The 22,118-nt window shown below is 42.1% G+C and overlaps 1 protein-coding gene across 1 annotated transcript; it reads left to right on the top strand.

Moving 5' to 3' along the window:
- Positions 1-501: 501 nt before the first annotated feature.
- On the top strand, positions 502-14,329 carry LOC117432753 (stonustoxin subunit alpha-like). Its single transcript, XM_059016635.1, has 5 exons — positions 502-830; positions 4,468-4,588; positions 6,042-7,778; positions 12,432-12,497; positions 13,468-14,329. The coding sequence occupies exons 2-5, from the start codon at positions 4,489-4,491 to the stop codon at positions 13,995-13,997; spliced, it is 2,433 nt and encodes an 810-aa protein (XP_058872618.1). The 5' UTR covers positions 502-830; positions 4,468-4,488; the 3' UTR covers positions 13,998-14,329.
- The last annotated feature ends 7,789 nt before the right edge of the window (positions 14,330-22,118 follow it).

Genomic DNA, 22,118 nt, shown 5'->3' with positions numbered 1-22,118 from the left:
AATTTGTAACCATAAGCCCGGAACACAATGCTCGATGACATCACAGCAAGGGATGCATGGATGCATAAAGTACAGTGGCAATGGAGCGAATCAACAGGGGAAAAGGTAAGGCTATGGCTGTAATGAATATCTACAATTTGGGCTAGAACTTAATGTGATGTGATCGTGAAAAGCACACTGTAGGGAGAAAATTCAAAACAGCAGTCGGAGACACGGGTCCAGTTTACAAAGACCAGAGATCACTTTATTAATAATCAAAATTCAAACAAGTAGTGTTTTTAGGCTCACACACACTCAGAGCGCTCTGGAGAGGCATGCCATTCTGCAACCTTCCTCTAAAACACTTCTGCATTTGTTTATATAGTTGCATGAAATCGTGCTGTATCCCTTAAACTAACCAATAGCATTTAGACATCGCCCTTGTTTCTCATCTCTAGTGGTTGTGTCCACCCCCTTCCTCCTCCCCCTCTTATAGGGAGATGCACACATAACACAGGGAGATGCACCCTTAAACCAAGTCTGCTCATGCGCAGCCACATTACCCGATATACTAAGTTCTGTATAACTGTTAGTCACATACTAACTATACATTTGTCTATAACATTGTGACAGGGTGGCTTTGTGAATGACGTCAGACCAGAAAGGAATACACAGAGACAGACAGTACTGGGGTTGAAACCGAAAACGCAAATGGCAGCGCTCAGTATTTTAATAAACAAATAAATAAACGGTTGAACAAAACAGGACACGGCACTTGAGGCCAAATAAAACAGACAAACAAAACGGACTAACACTTAAACGGTGGACGGACAGACAAACAAACAAACACGGTGAGTACAACAAATTTATATTTACTTTTTCCTTAATTTTACTTTTCTTTACTCCTCTCCACACCCGTTCTCCACTCACCGAACACACAACCCCGAGTGAGTCAAACGTGCATCTATATATACTGTTGTGCCGGGATTCAATTACTATTTAATTATTCACTTGAATCCCATCACGTGAATTAATTATGTGCAACCTCGTGCTCACATATTAAATACTTTAAATGCACGTGAAGTGATGTGCCATCCTCATGCTTAAATACAATTACACATTTTTAAACACAGACCCGTTTATATCCAGTGTACCAATGCCTATATACCAACATTAACACAGCACACGCAACATACAACACAGAAATGCACACAGGGGCAGGGCACATTGCCACAAACATACATCCTGTAGCTTGCAGTTACATCCTTTTACTTGCAGTTTCACAAGCTGTTTTTAACTTAGCATAGCTTTTGTAAAGCCTATATTTTGCTGATGGCATATTTTTATACAATATTATAATGCAGTAACCTAGCATACATCACACAAATTTTATGTCCTTCAATACATACACCCATACATACATGGTATTCCATTGGTTTGTATTGTAACAGAATTGCACCACTCGCGGTTCATTGCCCCTTTAAGAACAGACCCAGGAACTTGATTTTTACTATTTAATAACAAATACACACAAAATAAAACAAAAGCCAAAAATAAACACCTAGCTCTTTTTGAGCGCTAACTAAACATAAATCAGGAACCTACACTAAAACAGGACAGCTAAGCTGTTTACCTGTTTCAAAATAAACAAAAGCAAAAGTACACTCCAACAAAAAGGATTCACACTACCTTTTCTTGTACACACTCGCAAACAAGCTCTTCACACAGCAGCCTCAAGCAGCCTGGCTGCTTCTCTTTTATATCCTGCACCTGGCTCTGATTTACAATAACAGCCAGGTGCAGGTCATAATTAACTAATAAAACCCCCTCCCTGCTGTGTTACAGTATATAATGTTCGTGCCGATATTTTTTGAAAACAAAACCTGACAGCCCCACATTGTACTTTTTAACTATTAGACTAAATATTTACAGAATACTTAAAAACTGCTGCTATGATTCATTTATTATTAATAGCATTGTCATTAAATTATACCACATTTTATATTTACAATGAAGGTAACCTATACTGTGTCACCCAAATGCTTACAAAGTCAGCAAAAACATGTTTTCCCTTTGTTGTAAATAAAAACATGATTTAATATAGTTTAATTATAATGCTAAAGAAATCATGCAGCATGGTCCTAATAGCAGTTGTTAAGTATTCTGAAAACATTTAGTCTAGATACATAGATACATTATATATTGAACCCTTTTATTTCTTGTTGGCTCTAACAATGATAGGAGAAGCACTTTTAGCTACCAGGGGCATTGGGCCACAGCCAAGTAAGCTGTATGTTACAGTTTACAGTTTATAAACGAAGTAATATAATGTATTACAATCGCATTTCAACCCTTTCTAGGCTGTTTTTAGAGATGTAATTTCATCTAAATATAAGCTCTAGGCATTCTTCTCAGTGACTCGTGACCAAATCCCAATATACCAACTCATAATAATAATTTACATTGAGCACTTTTTCACATTTGTTTGTCTTCTACCGTAATCGTTTCAATGTCAGCTAGAAACGAAGTCACTACAAACACAGACACGCGCACACGCCCACACACACACACACACACACACACACACACACACACACACACACACACACAGACACGCGCACACGCCCACACACACACACACACACACACACACACACACACAGACACGCGCACACGCCCACAGTACAAAAGTAAATGTCTGTGACATCCATACAAGCTTGGGGTAGTTCTAGAGCCTAGTGGCTTAAGTTTTGAATAAAGAAGATCCCTGATTCAAATGTCACTGGAGAAGTTTGTTTGTGGCGTAGTCAACTCAACTGATGGACAGTTTGTTTCGTATTTCCAACAGTTTCTAAGATACGTCTTGGAATGGTTTTGAAAAGGAGAGAAAGAGATTAACAGATGGACACTTTTAGGCTGCAAGACCAATGTGACCAAACATTCCCTCGCCCCTGTATGTGGAAAACAACATGTTTCTTTAAGTGCTGGGTGTGTCCTGAAGCCTGACGCTTGTCACAACCTGAGTAATTAAGATAACAGATAACAGAGACACTAACAACCAAGGATAAATGAACTGCCCTAAAACTTAATGCATAGATATTTTGAATGCCACTTAACCATAGACAAGCACTAGGTCAAATGCATTGGTTCAAATGCACAAGGGTAACATTTTAAAATTATGTGGTTAACAGACGCATGATACTGAAGAGAATGTGTCTGTCAGAAAATATAAAATGTAGGGATATCACAGATTCAAATGACAAGTGTCAAACAGGGTAAACATGCTGTTTATCATTCATGAATAAACTTGTTTTTTGCTATGAAACTAATATGAACTATGAATATGCCTAAAGGAATTGCAACAAATTGCCATAAGAAAAAAGCATAGTCTATATTCATTAATACTTCTAAGTAAAGGATTCACAAACACACCTTTATAATGTAGAGTTATTTTCTTGTTCCAAATGGACCAACAGTCTTTTTATTTAAAATGTCTTGCATGGAAAGTGCTTTGTTTCACTGGCTCAGTTGTTACATCAACTTACCAGCAGAAGATGTTTTCTATTTTCATTCTATTTTGTATTTTATTACAGCAAAACCTGGAACAAGTGTGACAACCGGCTAGTATTTATTTTGTCAAAAATGTAAGCAAGTCTATCTTTGACAAATATTTACAAATCCCTACATTTCTAATAAAGAATGAACAGTTAAGGGTTTGGAATGAACTTTTCTTCGTGTTGCACAGGATGTTTGAGTTAATAATCTCAAGAGTGTGATGTAGGGCAGAGGCATCAACAGCCATGTTAACACATGGACGCTACAGTGTTTGACAGCTGACCAGTTTGTATAGGCACAGCGGATGACGTGAACAAACTCTGATATCTCAACAAATGCAGCATATTCTTTACATTTGGGAAACCCCTAGACACGACTGAAACATAAATAAATAAATAAATCATATACTTTGACATTTAATGTCCCAGGAAGTCGCTCAGATTTCCAGGCAAAACCAGAACTGGTAGCAACCCTAATTAAAGTACAAAAAATTGGGTTTAACATTAAAGTTTCTACTTAACCCTAACTATACATGATAATCAGGGCCATAACCAGAGCTCACATTCTACCAGGTCACACTTAGGTTTCAAGCTCTAGCTGCAGTATTTATATGACTGCTTGGTATTTACTATTCAACCTCCAAATCTATGTTACACAGCAAACCAACAGAGAACACGAAGGAGTCTTTTGTACTTTACCAGAATTTCTACATGAACATCAGCATTAAAAACAACCGAGGACAGGACCCTGGTGTCCTCATAGTTAGTTACGGCCATGATGATAATGTATCCATAATAAAATGCACATTGATTTCCATTCTGTATATTTATCATTTTCAAAGCTGCAGACTGGTAATGTAATTTCACTTTCTCAACACTGCACTACACTTGAAGATGGAAGCTACTGATCAGATGTGTCACCCTTGTTTTGTAGGGACTCTTCTTCAGATAAAGCATGGCTAATACAGGGGATGAGACGCTGGAGATGGCAGCTCTCGGACGACCCTTCCAGCTGGGAATGTTGTATGACTGCCGGAAGGATCGCCTCATTCCAGGTGACTGCTGACCCTTGCTTGCACTTATTCAGCCCACACGAGTGAAACAGCGCACCAGTGTGAGGCGCAGGAACAGGAGAGATTCAATAGGGAGCCCCCACAGGGTAATCAGCCACTCTGCATCTGAAGAGTTTGCATGTTACATTAAAAGTTCAGATCTGGAAAATCTTACGTTTTACCTGAAACTGTCAACATTTACCAAGTAAGGAATGTCCAGAATTAAGAAATAGATTGCTGGATTTACCAGTTAATCTTATGATTTACTGAAGCTTTATTGGTTAAGGCACTTGGTTATTCTTGAGATTTATCTGGAAATGTCCACAGTAAAGCGGTATCATATTTATTTTGGACATTTACTGCTTTACTTGGTAAATATCAACATTTGCCAGTAAATCTTGAGATTTGTCAATATTCTGACTTTTACTGTAACAAATACAATATATAGAAAAAAACATGGGCTGTGACGTATAAGCAAATACATTTTAACATTGAAGAGATGGGCTTTGTATCAGAAGACTCGGAAATCGCGTGTGACGGGTAAGTGCATTAGTTTATTACATACTGTAAGAGGAAGTGTGTTACATGTGTGGGTCGTCACTGAATAATCATGAGGCAGGCAAGAGCATTGGTGCTGACACGCCGCACAGGCACGCAGACCCAATAACAACACAGTGCTGACACGAGGGTACCAGCAATGGCAGCCCTAGCATCACATTTACTATAGAAAACAAAACAAAGCCAAAAATACAAGGCAAGCGCCTGCTCCAGGAACCTACTACCCTACGATAGCCCTCTCTATGCTTGGCATCAGCATCCCTTAAACTAATCTATTACTGTTGCTCCCGAAGTCCCGACCTCCCAGCGATTCTGGGTCGCTCTGACGGACCTGGCTGGGCAGAGCCTTCACAGGCACCGTGTTGCAGTTGAAGAGTTTTGTAGCAGTCATCCTGTGGAGCGGACCCTCTCCACCTGCTGGCAAACAAACAAGCCTTCGCTCAGCACACTGTGTAGCAATAGCCTTGCAGTAGCTTTTTGGAGCTCCGCACAGCTTTCCTGGGCATGCCCCCAGACCTCCGGATCAGCTCAGCTGAACTGGTCACTTAGCAACGTGTCTCAGCTGCACACACTTGCTCAAGAACCAGCTGTCACACACACACACACATTATATATATATATATATATATATATATATATATATATATATATATATATATATATATATATATATATATATATTGGAATTTATTTTATTCTTAAAACAAGGATGGTAAAACGCAACTTATGTGTATCTGGGTATTGTATATCCAAGTGCTGACTGTATATATATTTCTTTTTTTTGGAACATTAATGTGGATTTTAAAAAGCTAATTAAAGCCTGATGTAAACTTTGCCTTAAGAGACGATTGTATTACAACAAATAACAATAAATATGTTTATCTTGATTGCATGGCAGGAATTACTTTGTGGAACCCAGAAGAACTACAAGGCAGCATAAATGAAAGATCCCAGCCGATAACTGAGTTCAGAGTCACCGCCTCGGACTCCATTGAAGAGAAGGCTTCTGCTTTGAAAGTGGACACTTCCCTGAAGGCGAGTCTCCTGGGGGGTTTGGTTAAAGTGGGTGGAGCTGCAAAGTACTTCAACGACACACAGAAATCAACAAGACAATCCCGAGTCACTCTGCAGTACTACACAACAACACGATTTGAGAATCTGACCATGAATCACCTGGCCAAAGAGAAAGTGTCTCACCCCAGCGTGTTTGAAGACAAGACAGCGACTCACGTGGTCACCGCTGTGCTGTACGGAGCTCAGGCATATTTCATATTTGACCAGCAGGTATCCTCAGAGGAGAAGCAACAGGAAATCCATGGAAAAATGGAGCTTGCAATAAGTAAAATACCTAAAATTAAAATGGAAGGTCAAGGCTCTATTGACCTGGAGGGAACAGAAAAAGCTGAAGTTAAAAAATTTGAATGTACATTTTATGGAGATTTTCATCTTGAATCTAACCCGTTGACTTACCATGATGCTGTGAAAGCCTACTCAACTCTTCCAGAATTGCTCGGGGACAAAGGAGAGAACGCAGTGCCTGTGAAGGTCTGGCTGTACCCGTTAATCAAGCTGGACTCCAGGGCTGCCAAGCTGGAAAGGAACATAAGTGACTACTTGGTAACATCTATGCAAACTGTTTTAGAGCAATTTAATACAATTGAAATGCAAAGCAACGACATGATAAAAGACATTGTTACCCAAACGTTTCCTGAAGTCAATGAGAAGATTCAACAACTGAAACAAAGCGACACGCAGTACAAGCTGAATTTCATGAGCAAACTGTACGCCATGCTGCCTTCCATCCGCGGAGGTGTGCAAAAGGAAGAGTCACTCAGAAAGATTTTAAACAATCACGAAGAGTCCCCTTTTAACTTTAAAGCACAACATGCTTGGCTGAACAGCAAAGAAAGAGAAATCAATGCAGTGAGACGTTGTCTTACTATTTTAAAAGACATACATGTATCTTCTGTGAATGAGCTAGATGAGGAAGAATTAAACAATGAGACTGAAAATATTGTTTGCTTTACCTTCACCTCACTGCACGAGCCAGAACCATATCTGGAAGATCTAAAAAACTACCTTGAAACCCAAGCGAGTAAGAACACTCAAAGTTCAACTCTTAGTAAATATTTGCATCAAGAGAGCAAGCAATGGGTGAGCAACGAGACTAAACTGAAGATAAGAATGTATTTGAAGGTATTCCAGGAGTTAGTGAACATCAACAGGGAGAATAAGAAAACAAAGTTTTTCATAGTGTCTAAGGAAGACCAGGAGTTTCCTGGAGCCTGCATTCTCCTGTTTGAAAATGGAGCATCGAAATACATACATTTCAAGATCCCATCAAAACCTGACGTCCCTGAGGTCTGTGATGTCACCCATGACAGTGCGACTCTGAAGGTGGTGCCTCCCAGTAGTGATGCTGATCAGAAACTAAAATACCATCTGGAGTGCATTAATCAGAAGGAATGGGCAATTCAATCCAGCACTGATAAAACAGAGACCCTCACTGTATCAGGCTTGCAACAGAACACAGAGTATGAATTTAGATACACAGTGGAAGGGAAGTTGGGGTATTCTGTGAGCAGTGACACAACCAGCAAAGTCAAGACAACAAGCTCACTTACACAAGCCACAGGTCAGTGGTTAGTTCCTTTTTTTTAAATGTCACTAATATCGTCTATCATCACCCTTCTCTGTAGTAATCATTGACAAGTTAGAGTATTATACCTTTTTTTTAGGGCTGTGTCCGAAGGTTCGTTCTGTAGCCAGGGATTCAAAGATTATTTTAAACTAAAGCATAGAGCTGATACCGCTCTGAAGCATAGTGCGGGGCTGGCAGTGGAGAGTGTAGCGTGCACAGGGGAAGGCAGCAGCGGGGCTGGCAGGGGAGAGTGTAGCGTGCACGGGGGAAGGCAGCAGCGGGGCTGGCAGGGGAGAGTGTAGCGTGCACGGGGGAAGGCAGCAGCGTGGCTGGCAGGGGAGAGTGTAGCGCGCACGGGGGAAGGCAGCAGCGGGGCTGGCAGGGGAGAGTGTAGCGTTCACAGGGGAAGGCAGCAGCGGGGCTGGCAGGGGAGAGTGTAGCGTGCACGGGGGAAGGCAGCAGCGGGGCTGGCAGGGGAGAGTGTAGCGTGCACGGGGGAAGGCAGCAGCGTGGCTGGCAGGGGAGAGTGTAGCGTGCACGGGGGAAGGCAGCAGCGGGGCTGGCAGGGGAGAGCGTGGCATGCACGGGGGAAGGCAGCAGCGGGGCTGGCAGGGGAGAGTGTAGCGTGCACGGGGAAGGCAGCAGCGGGGCTGGCAGGGGAGAGCGTAGCGTGCACGGGGGAAGGCAGCAGCGGGGCTGGCAGGGGAGAGTGTAGCGTGCACGGGGGAAGGCAGCAGCGTGGCTGGCAGGGGAGAGTGTAGCGTGCACGGGGGAAGGCAGCAGCGTGGCTGGCAGGGGAGAGTGTAGTGTGCACGGGGAAGGCAGCAGCGGGGCTGGCAGGGGAGAGCGTGGCATGCACGGGGGAAGGCAGCAGCGTGGCTGGCAGGGGAGAGCGTAGCGTGCACGGGGGAAGGCAGCAGCGGGGCTGGCAGGGGAGAGTGTAGCGTGCACCGGGGGAAGGCAGCAGCGGGGCTGGTAGGTGACATAATCACACACGAAGACATAAGCATCTATCGGGCTTATGTCTTTTCAGATTGCGTCGCCTATCAGCCCTGTGCACGCTACAATACATTATTTGACAATTTACAAAATGGAATTCCAAAAAGCGCTTGCTGTGCTTTCTCAGTCAATTCTTATGCCAAAGTAATCAGACGTGCGTGTTAACCAGAGACAGAAACAACAACAAGAAAGCGATCACAAACACAAACTGACTTTGCAGGGGGACAACAAATCTTGTTTCATCTTTCTAACAGTACAGTAATGATATGAATCCCTGGCTTGCTTGTTTTTAACATGGTTACACTGGGTAGTTACGTGACAGTAAAGTGAAACTGAATTCAAACGCACCGCCTTTTTTTACCTGCAGTGGAATCCATTCTGTCTGCTAAGAGCTGAGTTTACTGTTTCAGACATGTAATCAAATATGCATTAATTAGTTCAATCAGTACTGTTCAATTGGTAGCAGCATCCTGTGTAAATGACACGCCAGAGGTCCAGGCTCTGTATTAATAGAGGGGATCTTATCTTACAGGATCAGATATGACAGGCTCTGTATTAATAGAGGGGATTGTATCTTACAGGATCAGATATGACAGGCTCTGTATTAATAGAGGGGATCGTATCTTACAGGATCAGATATGACAGGCTCTGTATTAATAGAGGGGATCGTATCTTACAGGATCAGATATGACAGGCTCTGTATTAATAGAGGGGATCATATCTTACAGGATCAGATATGACAGGCTCTGTATTAATAGAGGGGATAGTATCTTACAGGATCAGATATGACAGGCTCTGTATTAATAGAGGGGATCATATCTTACAGGATCAGATATGTCCGGCTTACTCCCCCCACACTGGGGAATACATGGCAGCATTAACTTCGGATACTTGATGATAATAACCTGGTGAATTAGTACTTCACATCACACAGTACTAAGCAGCTTGGTTATTTTTTTCAAACATGTTAGTAGTTTTATAGTAAGTTTACTGTGTGAAGTAATAATATGTAATAATATGTACAGACACCTTACAGTACGCTGCTAAAGAATAATAATCACACTTAGATGAATAACACCGTGTAACAATTTTTTTTTTTTGGTTCCTGGGTAGTAACTGTTAATTCCTAATTGCTTATGCCTCAAAAGTATAGAAAATGGCTATTATTCCCCACAAACTTTGCTTTTGTGACCAGGACAGTGATATTTTGAAATTTACCTATTTTCCAGAACATTCCAGATAGATTCAGTGCTGAGTAAACTTGGAGTAACTTCTAGAACTTTCTAGAACTTTCCAGTAATATAAATAGTAGTATAAATACAGGGGCCACCAGTTCAGTTTAGTTCCAGCTGCCTAAGTGGATACATATCTGCATTTTTCTGAGATGGCATCAAGAGGCTGCAATGGTGGCATTCCTGATGGGTCTCCAATGTGGTTTTACCAAGTTTCCCTGCTATCTTTGCCTTTGGGACAGCAGGGACACCAAGGCGCACTACCACAGGCGGGACTGGCCACAGCGGACCGAATTCTCTGTGGGGAGGAACAACGTCAAGTGGGAGCCACTGGTGGACCCCCGGAAGGTGCTGATGCCACCACTGCACATCAAATTGGGCCTTATGAAACAATTTGTCAGAGCTCTAGATAAGGAGTCGGCAGCCTTGAAGTACCTTCAAGACTTCTTCCCTAAGCTGTCTGAGGCAAAGGTCAAAGCCGGTGTCTTCGTCGGACCACAGATAAAGAAGATCCTGGAGTGCAATGAATTCCCCAAGAAGCTCACTAGTAAGGAGAAAGCAGCTTGGAACAGCTTTGTCGCAGTGGTTCGGGGCTTCCTGGGCAATCACAAGGCCGAAAACTATGTGGAGCTGGTTGAGACTCTGGTGAAGAACTACGGCACAATGGGCTGTAGGATGTCCCTCAAAGTCCATATCCTTGATGCTCATCTTGATAAATTCAAGGAGAACATGGGAGCGTACTCGGAGGAGCAAGGCGAGCGCTTCCACCAGGATATACTGGACTTTGAACGCCGCTACCAAGGACAGTATAACGAGAACATGATGGGAGACTACATTTGGGGGTTGATTCGTGAAAGTGATTTACAGTATAATCGTAAATCTTGAAAAACTACTCACTTCTTTTGTAGTCATTTTTGTATTACTTTAGTATAAATACATGTTAATTTGGATTCATATGTTGTTTTTTTCTGACTACGTGAACGAAAAGACACAAATTCACCCGTTTTCTCTTTGGAAATAGGTAAATTTCAAAATATCACTGTCTGGTCACAAAAGTTTGTCGGGAATAATAGCCATTTTCTATACTTTTGAGCCATAAGCAATTAGGAAATAACACTTACTACCCAGGAACAAAAATTGTGTTACATAGTGTAATGTATAAAGAGATATTAAAAAAAAAAAAAAAAAAAAACATGGCTATATATGTTCGTTGCTGAGAGGGCAGATTCACATCCCAGGGCTTTGGTATCTCTGGGTTTGAAATGGCGCTCCATAAGTGTAACACCTATTATTATTATTATTATTATTATTATTATTATTATTATTATTATTATTATTATTATTATTATTATTATTTAGTTTTATTGATCAGAAATATAAAAACATATTATTATTTCTTTTATTTGTGTGTGCGTGTACATTATTTTTTAAACTATAATAATATTCCACTGCGGCTCTCAGTGATGAAGTTTCATGATTGCTTCAGCTCACATTCAGCAGTTTCCTCAGGCTGTGTGACTGACATATAATCTGACCAATGAAAATGCAGAAAGGGTGGAAACGGTTGTATTATTGGTTGATCCCCCCAAAACACCAAAAATAACGTCTGATAGCTGGTGGAGCAGGGAGGAGGGAGGATGGAGCAGGCAGGGTGGAGGAGGGAGCAGGGAGTAGGCAGGAGGGTGGAGGGAGCAGGGAGGATGGAGCAGGCAGGGTGGAGGAGGGAGCAAGGAGGATGCAGGTGGGAGCAGGCAGGAGGGAGGATGGAGGAGGGAGCAGGCAGCATGGAGGAGGGAGCAGGGAATAGGGAGCAAGGAGGATGCAGGTGGGAGCAGGGTGGAGGCAGGAGGGTGGAGGGAGCAGGGTGGAGGGAGCAGGGAGGATTGAGGAGGGAGCAGGGAACATGGGGAGGGAGCAGGGAACATGGGGGAGAGAGCTGGTGGAGTAGGGAGGAGGGGGGATGGAGGAGGGTGCAGGGAATAGGGAGCAGGGAGGATACAAGTGGGAAGAGGGTAGAGGCAGGAGGGTGGAGGCAGGAGGGTGGAGGGAGCAGGGAAGTGGGAGCAGGCAGGAGGGTGGAGGGAGCAGGGAGGATGGAGGAGGGAGCAGGGAGTAGGGAGCAGGGAGGATGGAGGAGGGAGCATGGAGGATTCAGATGGGAGGAGGCAGGAGGGTGGAAGGAGCAGGGAGGAGGGAGGAGGTAGCAGGCAGGATGGATGGAGGAGGAAGCAGAGAGTAGGGAGCAGGGAGGATGCAGGTGGGAGCAGGGAGGAGGGAGCAGCGTGGAGGGAGGATGGAACATACAAGAGGGAGAAGGAAGCATAGAGGAGGGAGCAGGGAGGAGGGAGTGATTTGAGGATGCAGCAAACAACTTTGTATGTTTCAATTCTATTTATCTCTCTTTTTTCCTGCCCAGTGAATGAAGTTGCAGTTTACAGTCTGCAGGCTCCAGACCCAAGTAACAGAGCTGAGTTTTTAAAATGTAAGTCTATTTTCACTGAAACATTTGATTGAAAGATGTGTCACTCCATTGTGAGAAGAGCTAACACTACAGAACAGGGAGGGGTGGAGCTTGAGGGCAGCAATTATTATTATTTATTATTAATTGTGAAGTCATTAATCTACACTCCTCTCCAGCAAGTATTGGTTCAGATGAATACATGCAGAATGACTGGGGGAGGGGCATTTGTTGCCTGTTTTTCCACTCAGACCTTTCTCTCCCTAAATATCTTGGTATCTCTGAATAGTTAATCATCCCATCTTTTAATACATGTACAGTGCATGTGAAACCAGTTGTGGGGTAAAATGAACAGCTATCCCTCCCAGTCATCCTGTGCTGGTAGTAAATGTATATTGCAGTATCACTGCACTTGTGGGATGGATTGCTCATTAAAATATTAGACAGATATTTGAAGAGTGGATGATATTCTATTGAAGATATTTAGTAAGCAAGGGGTCTGAGTGGGTAAAATGGCAGCACATACCCTGTAGGAACATTAAGTGAACTGTAATTGTATGCAGAGTTGCATTTGATTGGTTCCAATTGAAGAAGTTTGATAAGATCGAGGAATTATAATGAACAAAACAATCAAACAGCAAGAGGGTTTAAAGATAGCTTCACATGTACCAGCATGGACATCTCAGAACTACATTTCCCATCATCCTCCTGCTCACATATGTAATTGAGATGGAATTACCAGTGAGCAGGAGGATGATGGGAAATGTAGTTCTCAGAGGTCCATGCTGGTCCGCGGGAAGCCATCTTGAGGCAAGGAATGCAATTTAAAAGTTTAAAAAAGTGGTCAAAATGTATTAATAAAAAATAATTAAAACAATACACACACCTTCCATAAACAGGATGTGAAGATGCAGCAGACAATGACTGTTGATTTTCTCAGTAATTTGACTTTTCTAACCGTCTCTCCTCTACCCGTCCTCTTCTCTTCAATCAGATTCCTGTCAGCTCACACTGGACCCCAACACAGCGCATAGAATCCTCTGTCTGTCTGAAGGGAACAGAAAGGTGACATGGAGGAGAGAGACCCAGAGATATCCTGATTACCCAGAGAGATTTGATTACTATCCCCAAGTGCTTTGCAGAGAGGGTTTGTCTAGGACTCGCTGTTACTGGGAGATTGAGTGCAGTGGTAGAGGGGCTGATATAGGAGTCACATATAAAGGAATCAGCAGGAAAGGAGGGGGTCGTTCTGGTCTCCTTGGATACAATGACAAGTCCTGGAGTTTGGAATGCTCTGATTCCAGTTACACTGCCCGGCACAATAACAATTTCACTGCAATAACTGCCCCCCGCTCCCCCAGAATAGGAGTGTATCTGGACTTTAATGCTGGCACGCTGTCCTTTTATGGCGTCTTTGACACAATGACCCTCCTGCACAGATTCCTAACCACATTCACTGAGCCGCTCTATCCTGGGTTTTATATTTATTCTGATTCCTCTGTAACAATCTGCCAGCTGAACTAGACTGTTTTGTGTTGTAAGAAACCCTTTGTATTGAACTCCCTGTCTGTCCTCTCCACTCCTCGGGTGAAGGGAATGTTCAATCTGACACAACTTTAGATGAAAGTTAGGGGGTAAAACGGCGCCACCTGCAGAGCGAAACGAGGTGAATTATTTGTTTTTAGCAACGAATGGATTTCATACGAAATAACTGCATTTAATTTCTTTTTTAAGAATTGTTTTATATATATATATTTTAAAAAATCCAATAGCATCCAATAGTCAGTGCTGTAAGAGTTTTTTTTTAAAAAAGTGAACTTAAGTTTGCTTTATTGTGTGTGTGTTTTTGTTCTTTGATTTCAATAAAATGTTTCTTCTGTTTATTTATTCAGATTTGTGAAATTTTCTTATTTATTAATACTCATTAACACTCATTAAGCATAGGGAAGCATTTAAAGCAAAGATAGGTCTCGTAAAGCATAGGGAAGCATTGTAAAGCACAGAGAGGTCTGGTAAAGCATAGGGAAGCATTGTAAAGCACAGAGAGGTATGGTAAAGCATAGGGAAGCATTGTAAAGCACAGAGGTCTGGTAAATCATAGGGAAGCATTGTAACGCACAGACGTATAGTAAAGCATAGGGAAGCATTGTAAAGCACAGAGAGGTCTTGTAAGGCATAGAGAAGCATTGTAAAGCACAGAGAGGTCTGGTAAATCATAGGGAAGCATTGTAACGCGCAGAGGTAGATTAAAGCATAGGGAAGCATTGTAAAGCACAGAAGTATAGTAAAGCATAGGGAAACATTGTAAAGCACAGAGAGGTCTGGTAAAGCATAGGGAAGCATTGTAAAGCACAGAGAGTTCTGGTAAAGCATAGGGAAGCATTGTAAAGCACAAAGAGGTCTGGTAAAGCATAGGGAAGCATTGTGAAGCATAGAGAGGTCTGGTAAAGCATAGGGAAGCATTGTAAAGCACAGAGAGGTGTGTTAAAGCATAGGGAAGCATTGTAAAGCACAGAGAGGTGTGGTAAAGCATAGGGAAGCATTGTAAAGCACAGTGAGGTCTGGTAAAGCATAGGGAAGCATTGTAAAGCACAGAGAGGTCTGGTAAAGCATAGGGAAGCATTGTAAAGCACAGAGAGGTGTGGTAAAGCATATGGAAGCATTGTAAAGCACAGAGAGGTCTGGACTCTAACCCTGGGCTTGAGACTCAGCTCAGTGATTTGAATTCCTGAACAGCTTCTTAGTAAAGTTATTATTCAGCATGCCGCCGCACCATGAACTAATAAGAAAAGACTTTCAGTACCTGGAAGGCTCTTGTGACATATCAGGCGGGTCATTCTCTTTACTCATTCTTCTTCTCCTTGGAGTCGGGTCCATGCCTCTCTCTACTGAATCACTCGTTCCTCAGTTAGCTGGGTTTCTCATCTGCAACACAATTGAAACAAGTCCGTTGTTAAAGAGTACAGCCCTTCAAATGTCATTTTTCTTTCTCTTTCTTTAGACCGGCCCATTATCTTTTCATGCTGTTTGAAATCATCCCGACCGCTTCTTGTTATCACAGTTCCTCAAATGCTGGGTTCGTTTTTGGAAACGGCTGTGTTGCTAATTGAGTGCCATGGGGTGGGGGGTTACACTGCCCTCCCTAGCTAAAGGAATGTGCAGCAGGTGGCCAGGTGTCAATCGAAGAATTGATCATCAATTACCCCTGATCACCTGCCTTTGAAAAGGGGCTGGATAGCCAGTCCTTTGTCTTCGTTTGTTTGTGCTGCCCATTCACCTTCTGCAAGTGAAAGCAAAGCAAAGCGTAACCAGGGTGAGTTGCTGGTTTTCATCGTGTGTAGAGCAGGATAACTGAGACTTTAGAAAGGGATTCATTTAGGGGATTTTAATCCCACAAAAGTAAAAAGTATTTCTGGACACATGTAACACAGGCTAGATTTGTAAAGTCTCATCCCACGTCACTGTGTACCGGGCGTGTTGCGTATTTTTGTCGTGAGTTGTTACACTCTTTCATTTTTTTCAGATACAATGCCTGATCAAGAATGACTCAGCGAGGTAGTAATTGGAGTCCGGAAGAAGTTAAGGAATTGTTAAATTTACGGGCTGACGAGGAGGTGAATTCACAAATAATTTACTGGCGGATCACCGACGTGCTGCGTGAGCGTAGGTACAAGCGTTGCCATGACAGCGATCTGTTGACTGACAGGTTTGAAAGTTGTGCTCTCGTGATCTCTTGGGCTGTGTGAAAGGGTTGCGACGTGTTATACCGACACAGAGTGCGCAGTTTCATGCTGAGTGAAGAACGGAGATTTTAAAGAATTTTCTCTAAAGTGGCATTTGTGTGTGACAGTAAGATTAGAAGGTTTGTGTACAGTATTGAAATGACATTGAATTGGTTTGGATTTCCGCTCGTCTGTGATGCAGAGACACCAGTAAATGCACAAATAAATCTTTTATCATTACTATTATTATTAGCAGAGATGAAAATAACTTTAATTTAAAAGTTAAATGGAGAGCATTGTATTTTAAATTAAGGTTCTGTTTCATTTTTTGCACTTTAAATATACAAGTTAATTGCTAACAGTTATAACAGCATTTCATAGGAAAAAAAATACTATGACCTCTTTGTATGTTTTGTCCAGTTGTAACAGTATTGTGCAGTAAAGAAACTAGGACCAGGGGTCACAAATGGAGATTAGATAAAGGGGCATTCAGAACAGAAAGTAGGAGGCACTTTTTTACACAGAGAATTGTGAGGGTCTGGAACCAACTCCCCAGTAATGTTGTTGAAGCCGACACCCTGGGATCCTTCAAGAAGCTGCTTGATGAGATTCTGGGATCAATAAGCTACTAACAACCAAACGAGCAAGATGGGCCGAATGGCAGCCTCTCGTTTGTAAACTTTCTTATGTTCTTATATATTTAACACAATAATAGATAAACAATTAAACATCTCGGGTGTATTTATTGCAGATGATAACAACTCGTTATTTTCTTTATATTGTCATCTCAAAACATGTTAAATATGCAAAAAAACTGATTTAAAAAGGAGACCAGCTATTAATAACCATGTAAACGTGGCACACACATAATCAGAATGATACAACACAGAATACATGAGATTGTTTAGTTTTTGAACGGCGCTAACACAACCTAATATCACTCTGATGTTATCTTGTTGAGCACACCAATGTAGTTTTGTACTATACATATATCACAAAACAGGGACGATTTAACAATTTTACTGTCTCTGACCGGGACAAAAAAAAATGAAGTCTGTTTTTGCTCTACTTGTTTCCTCAGAATATGAACTAAACCACACGCGAAATATTTACTCTGAGTGGTGTTATAATTCGTTTTCATAGTGAAGCATTGAGTCTAACAGTTGTATGATTTTGTCTTAGAAAATATCAGTTTACAAAAGCTCGCTTATTTTGGGGACTCCATGTTCACAAGCCCCTCAGTGTTACACATTTGGTAGCTAGTTTATAGACAATCACAGCTAAAACCCCGCCCACGACTCACAAAAGTAGCCCAATCACCAAGTAGTAGTAGAATGGGGGGACAGACGACTTAAAACCCCATACACACCCTAATACACAAGTATTATAACAGCAGTACTAATCACTATGTAACACAATTTTTGTTCCTGGGTAGTAAGTGTTATTTCCTAATTGCTTATGCCTCAAAAGTATAGAAAATGGCTATTATTCCCCACAGACTTTGCTTTTGTGACCAGGACAGTGATATTTTGAAATTTACCTATTTCCAATGAGAAAACGGGCGAATTTGTGTCTTTTTGTTCACATAAAGTCAGAAAAAAACATATGAATCCAAATTAACATGTATTTATACTAAAGTAATACAAAAATGACTACAAAAGATTTAGAAGTGAGACGTTTTTCGAGATTTACGATTATACTGTAAATGACTTTCACGAATCAGCCCCCAAATGTAGTCTCCCATCATGTTCTTCTTATACTGTCCTTGGTAGCGGCGTTCAAAGTCCAGTATATCCTGGTGGAAGCGCTCGCCTTGCTCCTCCGAGTACGCTCCCATGTTCTCCTTGAATTTATCAAGATGAGCATCAAGGATATGGACTTTGAGGGACATCCTACAGCCCATTGTGCCGTAGTTCTTCACCAGAGTCTCAACCAGCTCCACATAGTTTTCGGCCTTGTGATTGCCCAGGAAGCCCCGAACCACTGCGACAAAGCTGTTCCAAGCCGCTTTCTCCTTACTAGTGAGCTTTTTGGGGAATTCATTGCACTCCAGGATCTTCTTTATCTGTGGTCCGACAAAGACACCGGCTTTGACCTTTGCCTCAGACAGCTTAGGGAAGAAGTCTTGAAGGTACTTGAAGGCTGCCGACTCCTTATCTAGAGCTCTGACAAATTGTTTCATAAGGCCCAATTTGATGTGCAGTGGTGGCATCAGCACCTTCCGGGGGTCCACCAGTGGCTCCCACTTGACGTTGTTCCTCCCCACAGGGAACTCGCTCCGCTGTGGCCAGTCCCGCCTGTGGTAGTGCGCCTTGGTGTCCCTGCTGTCTCAAAGGCAAAGATAGCAGGGAAACTTGGTAAAACCGCCTTGGAGACCCATCAGGAATGCCACCATTTTGAAGTCTCCTATGACCTTGATGCCATTTCAGAAAAATGCAGATATGTATCCACTTAGGCAGCTGGAACTAAACTGAACTGGTGGGCTTAAGGCCCCTGTATTTATACTACTATTTATATTACTGGAAAGTTCTAGAAAGTTCTCGAAGTTACTCCAAGTTTACTCAGCACTGAATCTATCTGGAATGTTCTGGAAAATAGGTAAATTTCAAAATATCACTGTCCTGGTCACAAAAGTAAAGTTTGTGGGGAATAATAGCCATTTTCTATACTTTTGAGGCATAAGCAATTAGGAAATAACACTTATTACCCAGGGACCAAAAAAAAAAAAATTGTTACACGGTGTTAACAAAGAAAGATCAATCAAATGTTTACACTTACCGACTGCACTGGTCTTGCACCTCTGCATACCCAGAATTTCACAAACACAAACATGAACTTTATACATTCCGCTTTGTGGCCAAAGAGTCACACCAGCAATACTGCATTGGTCTTAGCACAGCATAATCAGCACTCCTAAAACAGAAAACTGAACTATATACATTTCACTGTGTCTCCAATTATCCAGCAGGATCCGCTAGGTGCTGTACATGCTGGTATCAAAATTGACCAGCAGATCCCGGGGAGGCTACGTTCCCTCTGAGGCTTTCATTTAGTTACCCGCTGTGACTAAAGCAACTTTATCCACACTGGAAAAACTGAAGCCACTAAACAATACTGTATACAAGTTAAACATACTGTTTCACAAGGCAGAAAGACACGTGCTTTATTTGAAAACACATAAATATTTAAATGCCATGTCTATATCGGCCTATATGTAAAGTACACTTTAACTCTGATTCCCATTTAATAAATCCCAAACTTAGTCCCACATGAAAAAACGTCAGTACAGATTTCCTAAATTGTGAATAGGTTTGCAGAGATATTCATGTACTGCATAATCCTTTACATTATTTTGACTGTGACGTGGTTTTCTTTCCACTGCTGGACAGTGCTATTAGTTATACTTGTGCTACCATTGCCCCTCAGTGTAATACAGAGCCATTGCAGTGCCGCTGTTTGTCTGTCTGCCATTGAAAATCATTGAGGGTATAGTTAGCACACTGTGGTCCCATTCTACCAGCTCCCCCCTCCGATCGACCACCACCCCGAAGAACCTGCGACCAGGAAGCGGGGTAAAGAAAAAGTGGCCGTCAGGAACTGTACCACAGGTAAGTAAATCACTACTTCCACCCTGAAGCTCTGGTCACTTCCTTTCAGCCAGTCTTTCACTTCGCGTTTGTCTCCTCTCTCCCACGTTCCTACCACGCCCTCGCACCTCACCCGATCCTCTGTGTACTGCCACCACGCCCGACCTGGAAGTTGGACTGGAAAACCTGGAGGTAGGGTAAGTAACACACCGTAGGCCTCGAATACACCCAGAAGGGTGGTACGGGGCCAACCAGCGCCGGTAAGTAGTTTATTTTTTTTCTGCAATAAAAAAAATAAACTAGGAATTTGTCTGTCTGCGTAAACAATAACAAAGTAATCCTTTCTTCTTATTTCTTTCAGCGCTGGTAGAATTCAAAATATAACCCCTCTCCCAGATCTGTGGAGAGAAAAGCCCAGGTGTCCAAAAGCTGGGACACCAACCAATAACCAGTATCTTGTTCCAGAAACAGTCCAATAACAAAAGCGAGTGAACAAAAGAAAACAGAAAAAATTAAAGTGTTCAAATTAAAACAATAAAGTAACAAAAAAAGACGTGAATGTGAATCCCTTTGTTTTTTTTTGTTTAGATATCACATATAATAACAGCCACAAAATACAGCCTTCCGCCCTATACTGTCCCGCACAAAAAGATAAGAATAAAACAAAAAGAGTTTTTCCAAACCCATTGGATCATTGAACATTCTCAGTGCTAAAGTTGTTTCAAATGAGTGTGATTCTAAGTTTGAGTTTCAGAGGGGGAAAGAAGGGGAGAGGGGTGTTGTCTATATAAATCAGAGGACAATAGAAGGAAATGAGAAATGTTTAGCTACAACAGATAAATTAACTAGATTTTCTTTTCCTGGACTTAATGCTAATCAAGAGGTCCTGGCTGGAGAATTGCTTGATAAACATGCATGTGTGTTTTCTACTGGCGACAGTGATCTGGGGTATACTAATGTCATTGAGCATGAGATTCCAGTGGTATTGTAGACTTCCCCAAAGCCAGTATGAGGAGTTAAAAACACACATTAGGCACCTATTAGATCAGCAGGTAATCCGGGAGAGCTGCAGTCCCTATTCAACCCCAGTTATCATCGTTGGGAAGAAGGATGGCTCCCTTCGAATGTGTGTAGATTATAGGGAACTAATGCTAAAACAAGAAAAGATGCCTATCCTTTTCCACATATTGAAGAGTCACTCGATGCTTGAAGTGGGGCTTGCTGGTTCTCTACAATAGATCTTGCCAGTGGTTACAACCAGATTGCTGTTTCAGAGAAGGATCGACCCAAAACTGCTTTTTGCACTCCTTTTAGTTTATTTGAATTTAATCGAATGCCTTTTGGACTTTGCAATGCCCCAGGTACCTTCCAGAGGCTTATGGAGAGGATACTCCAGTATCGGAGATTCCAGTCCTTGCTGTTATATTTGGATGTCGTTGTGGTGTTTTCAGTCACCATAGAAGAGTATATGCAACGGCTGGACTTTGTACTGAGCTGTTTCAAGGCTTTTGGTCCTAAAGTGGGCAGCAGTCTGGAGTAGTGGTTAGGGCTCTGCACTCTTGACCTGAGGGTCGTGGGTTCAATTCCCGGTGGGGGACACTGCTACTGTACCCTTGAGCAAGGTACTTTACCTAGATTGCCCCAGTAAAAACCCAACTGTATGAATGAGTAATTGTATATAAAAAATAATGTGGTATCTTGTAACAATTGTAAGTAAACCCTGGATAAGAGCGTCTGCTAAATAATAAAGTAAACATCACTAAATTTTTTAACAGGAAATCATGTATTTGGGACATGTGATCTCAAAAAAGAGTGTGATGACCGATCCAGAGAAAATTAAAGCAGTGGCAACCTGGAGATGGCCATCGAATGCTACAGAGCTGAAATTGTTTCTTGGCTTTGCAAGTTACTACAGAAGCATTGTAGAACAATTTGCACAAATTGCAGCCACATTGCATCAGTTAGAGGCTCAAGAAGTGACCAAGAAGGGGAAGAAGCAGAAACCACAGTTGTCACAGATTTCTTTTCAGCAGCTGTGGAACCCTGAGTGTGAAACTGCATTTGAACTGTTAAAAATGAAATTGATTTCCAGTCCAGTGTTGGGATAAGCACATTTTCAAAAGCAGTTTTTCTTAGAGATCGACACTAGTCACTGTGGCCTAGGAGCTTTCCTCTCTCAAGATTAGGAGGGCCATAGAAGGCCAGTGGCTTATGCTAGCTTGGGTTTGGGTGCCACAGAGAAAAATATGGACAACTACAGTGCAATGAAGCTTGAGTTTCTTGCCCTCAGTGGGAAGTAGCTAAAAATTAATTTAAAAAAGATGACCTGATCGGTG

Source organism: Acipenser ruthenus, chromosome 53 (genome assembly GCF_902713425.1).
Source record: "Acipenser ruthenus chromosome 53, fAciRut3.2 maternal haplotype, whole genome shotgun sequence".
Taxonomy (NCBI): Eukaryota; Metazoa; Chordata; class Actinopteri; order Acipenseriformes; family Acipenseridae; genus Acipenser; species Acipenser ruthenus.
The sequence above is the reverse complement of the archived record's forward strand: the minus strand, read 5'-3'. Positions and strand labels throughout refer to the sequence as shown.

Coding starts and splice junctions, on each gene's coding strand:
- LOC117432753 (XM_059016635.1), top strand. CDS start 4,489: ATGGCTAATACAGGGGATGAGACGCTGGAGATGGCAGCTCTCGGACGA. Junction 7,779..12,431: donor CTCACTTACACAAGCCACAG/GTCAGTGGTTAG, acceptor TTTCCTGCCCAG/TGAATGAAGTTGCAGTTTAC. Junction 12,498..13,467: donor CAGAGCTGAGTTTTTAAAAT/GTAAGTCTATTT, acceptor CTCTTCAATCAG/ATTCCTGTCAGCTCACACTG.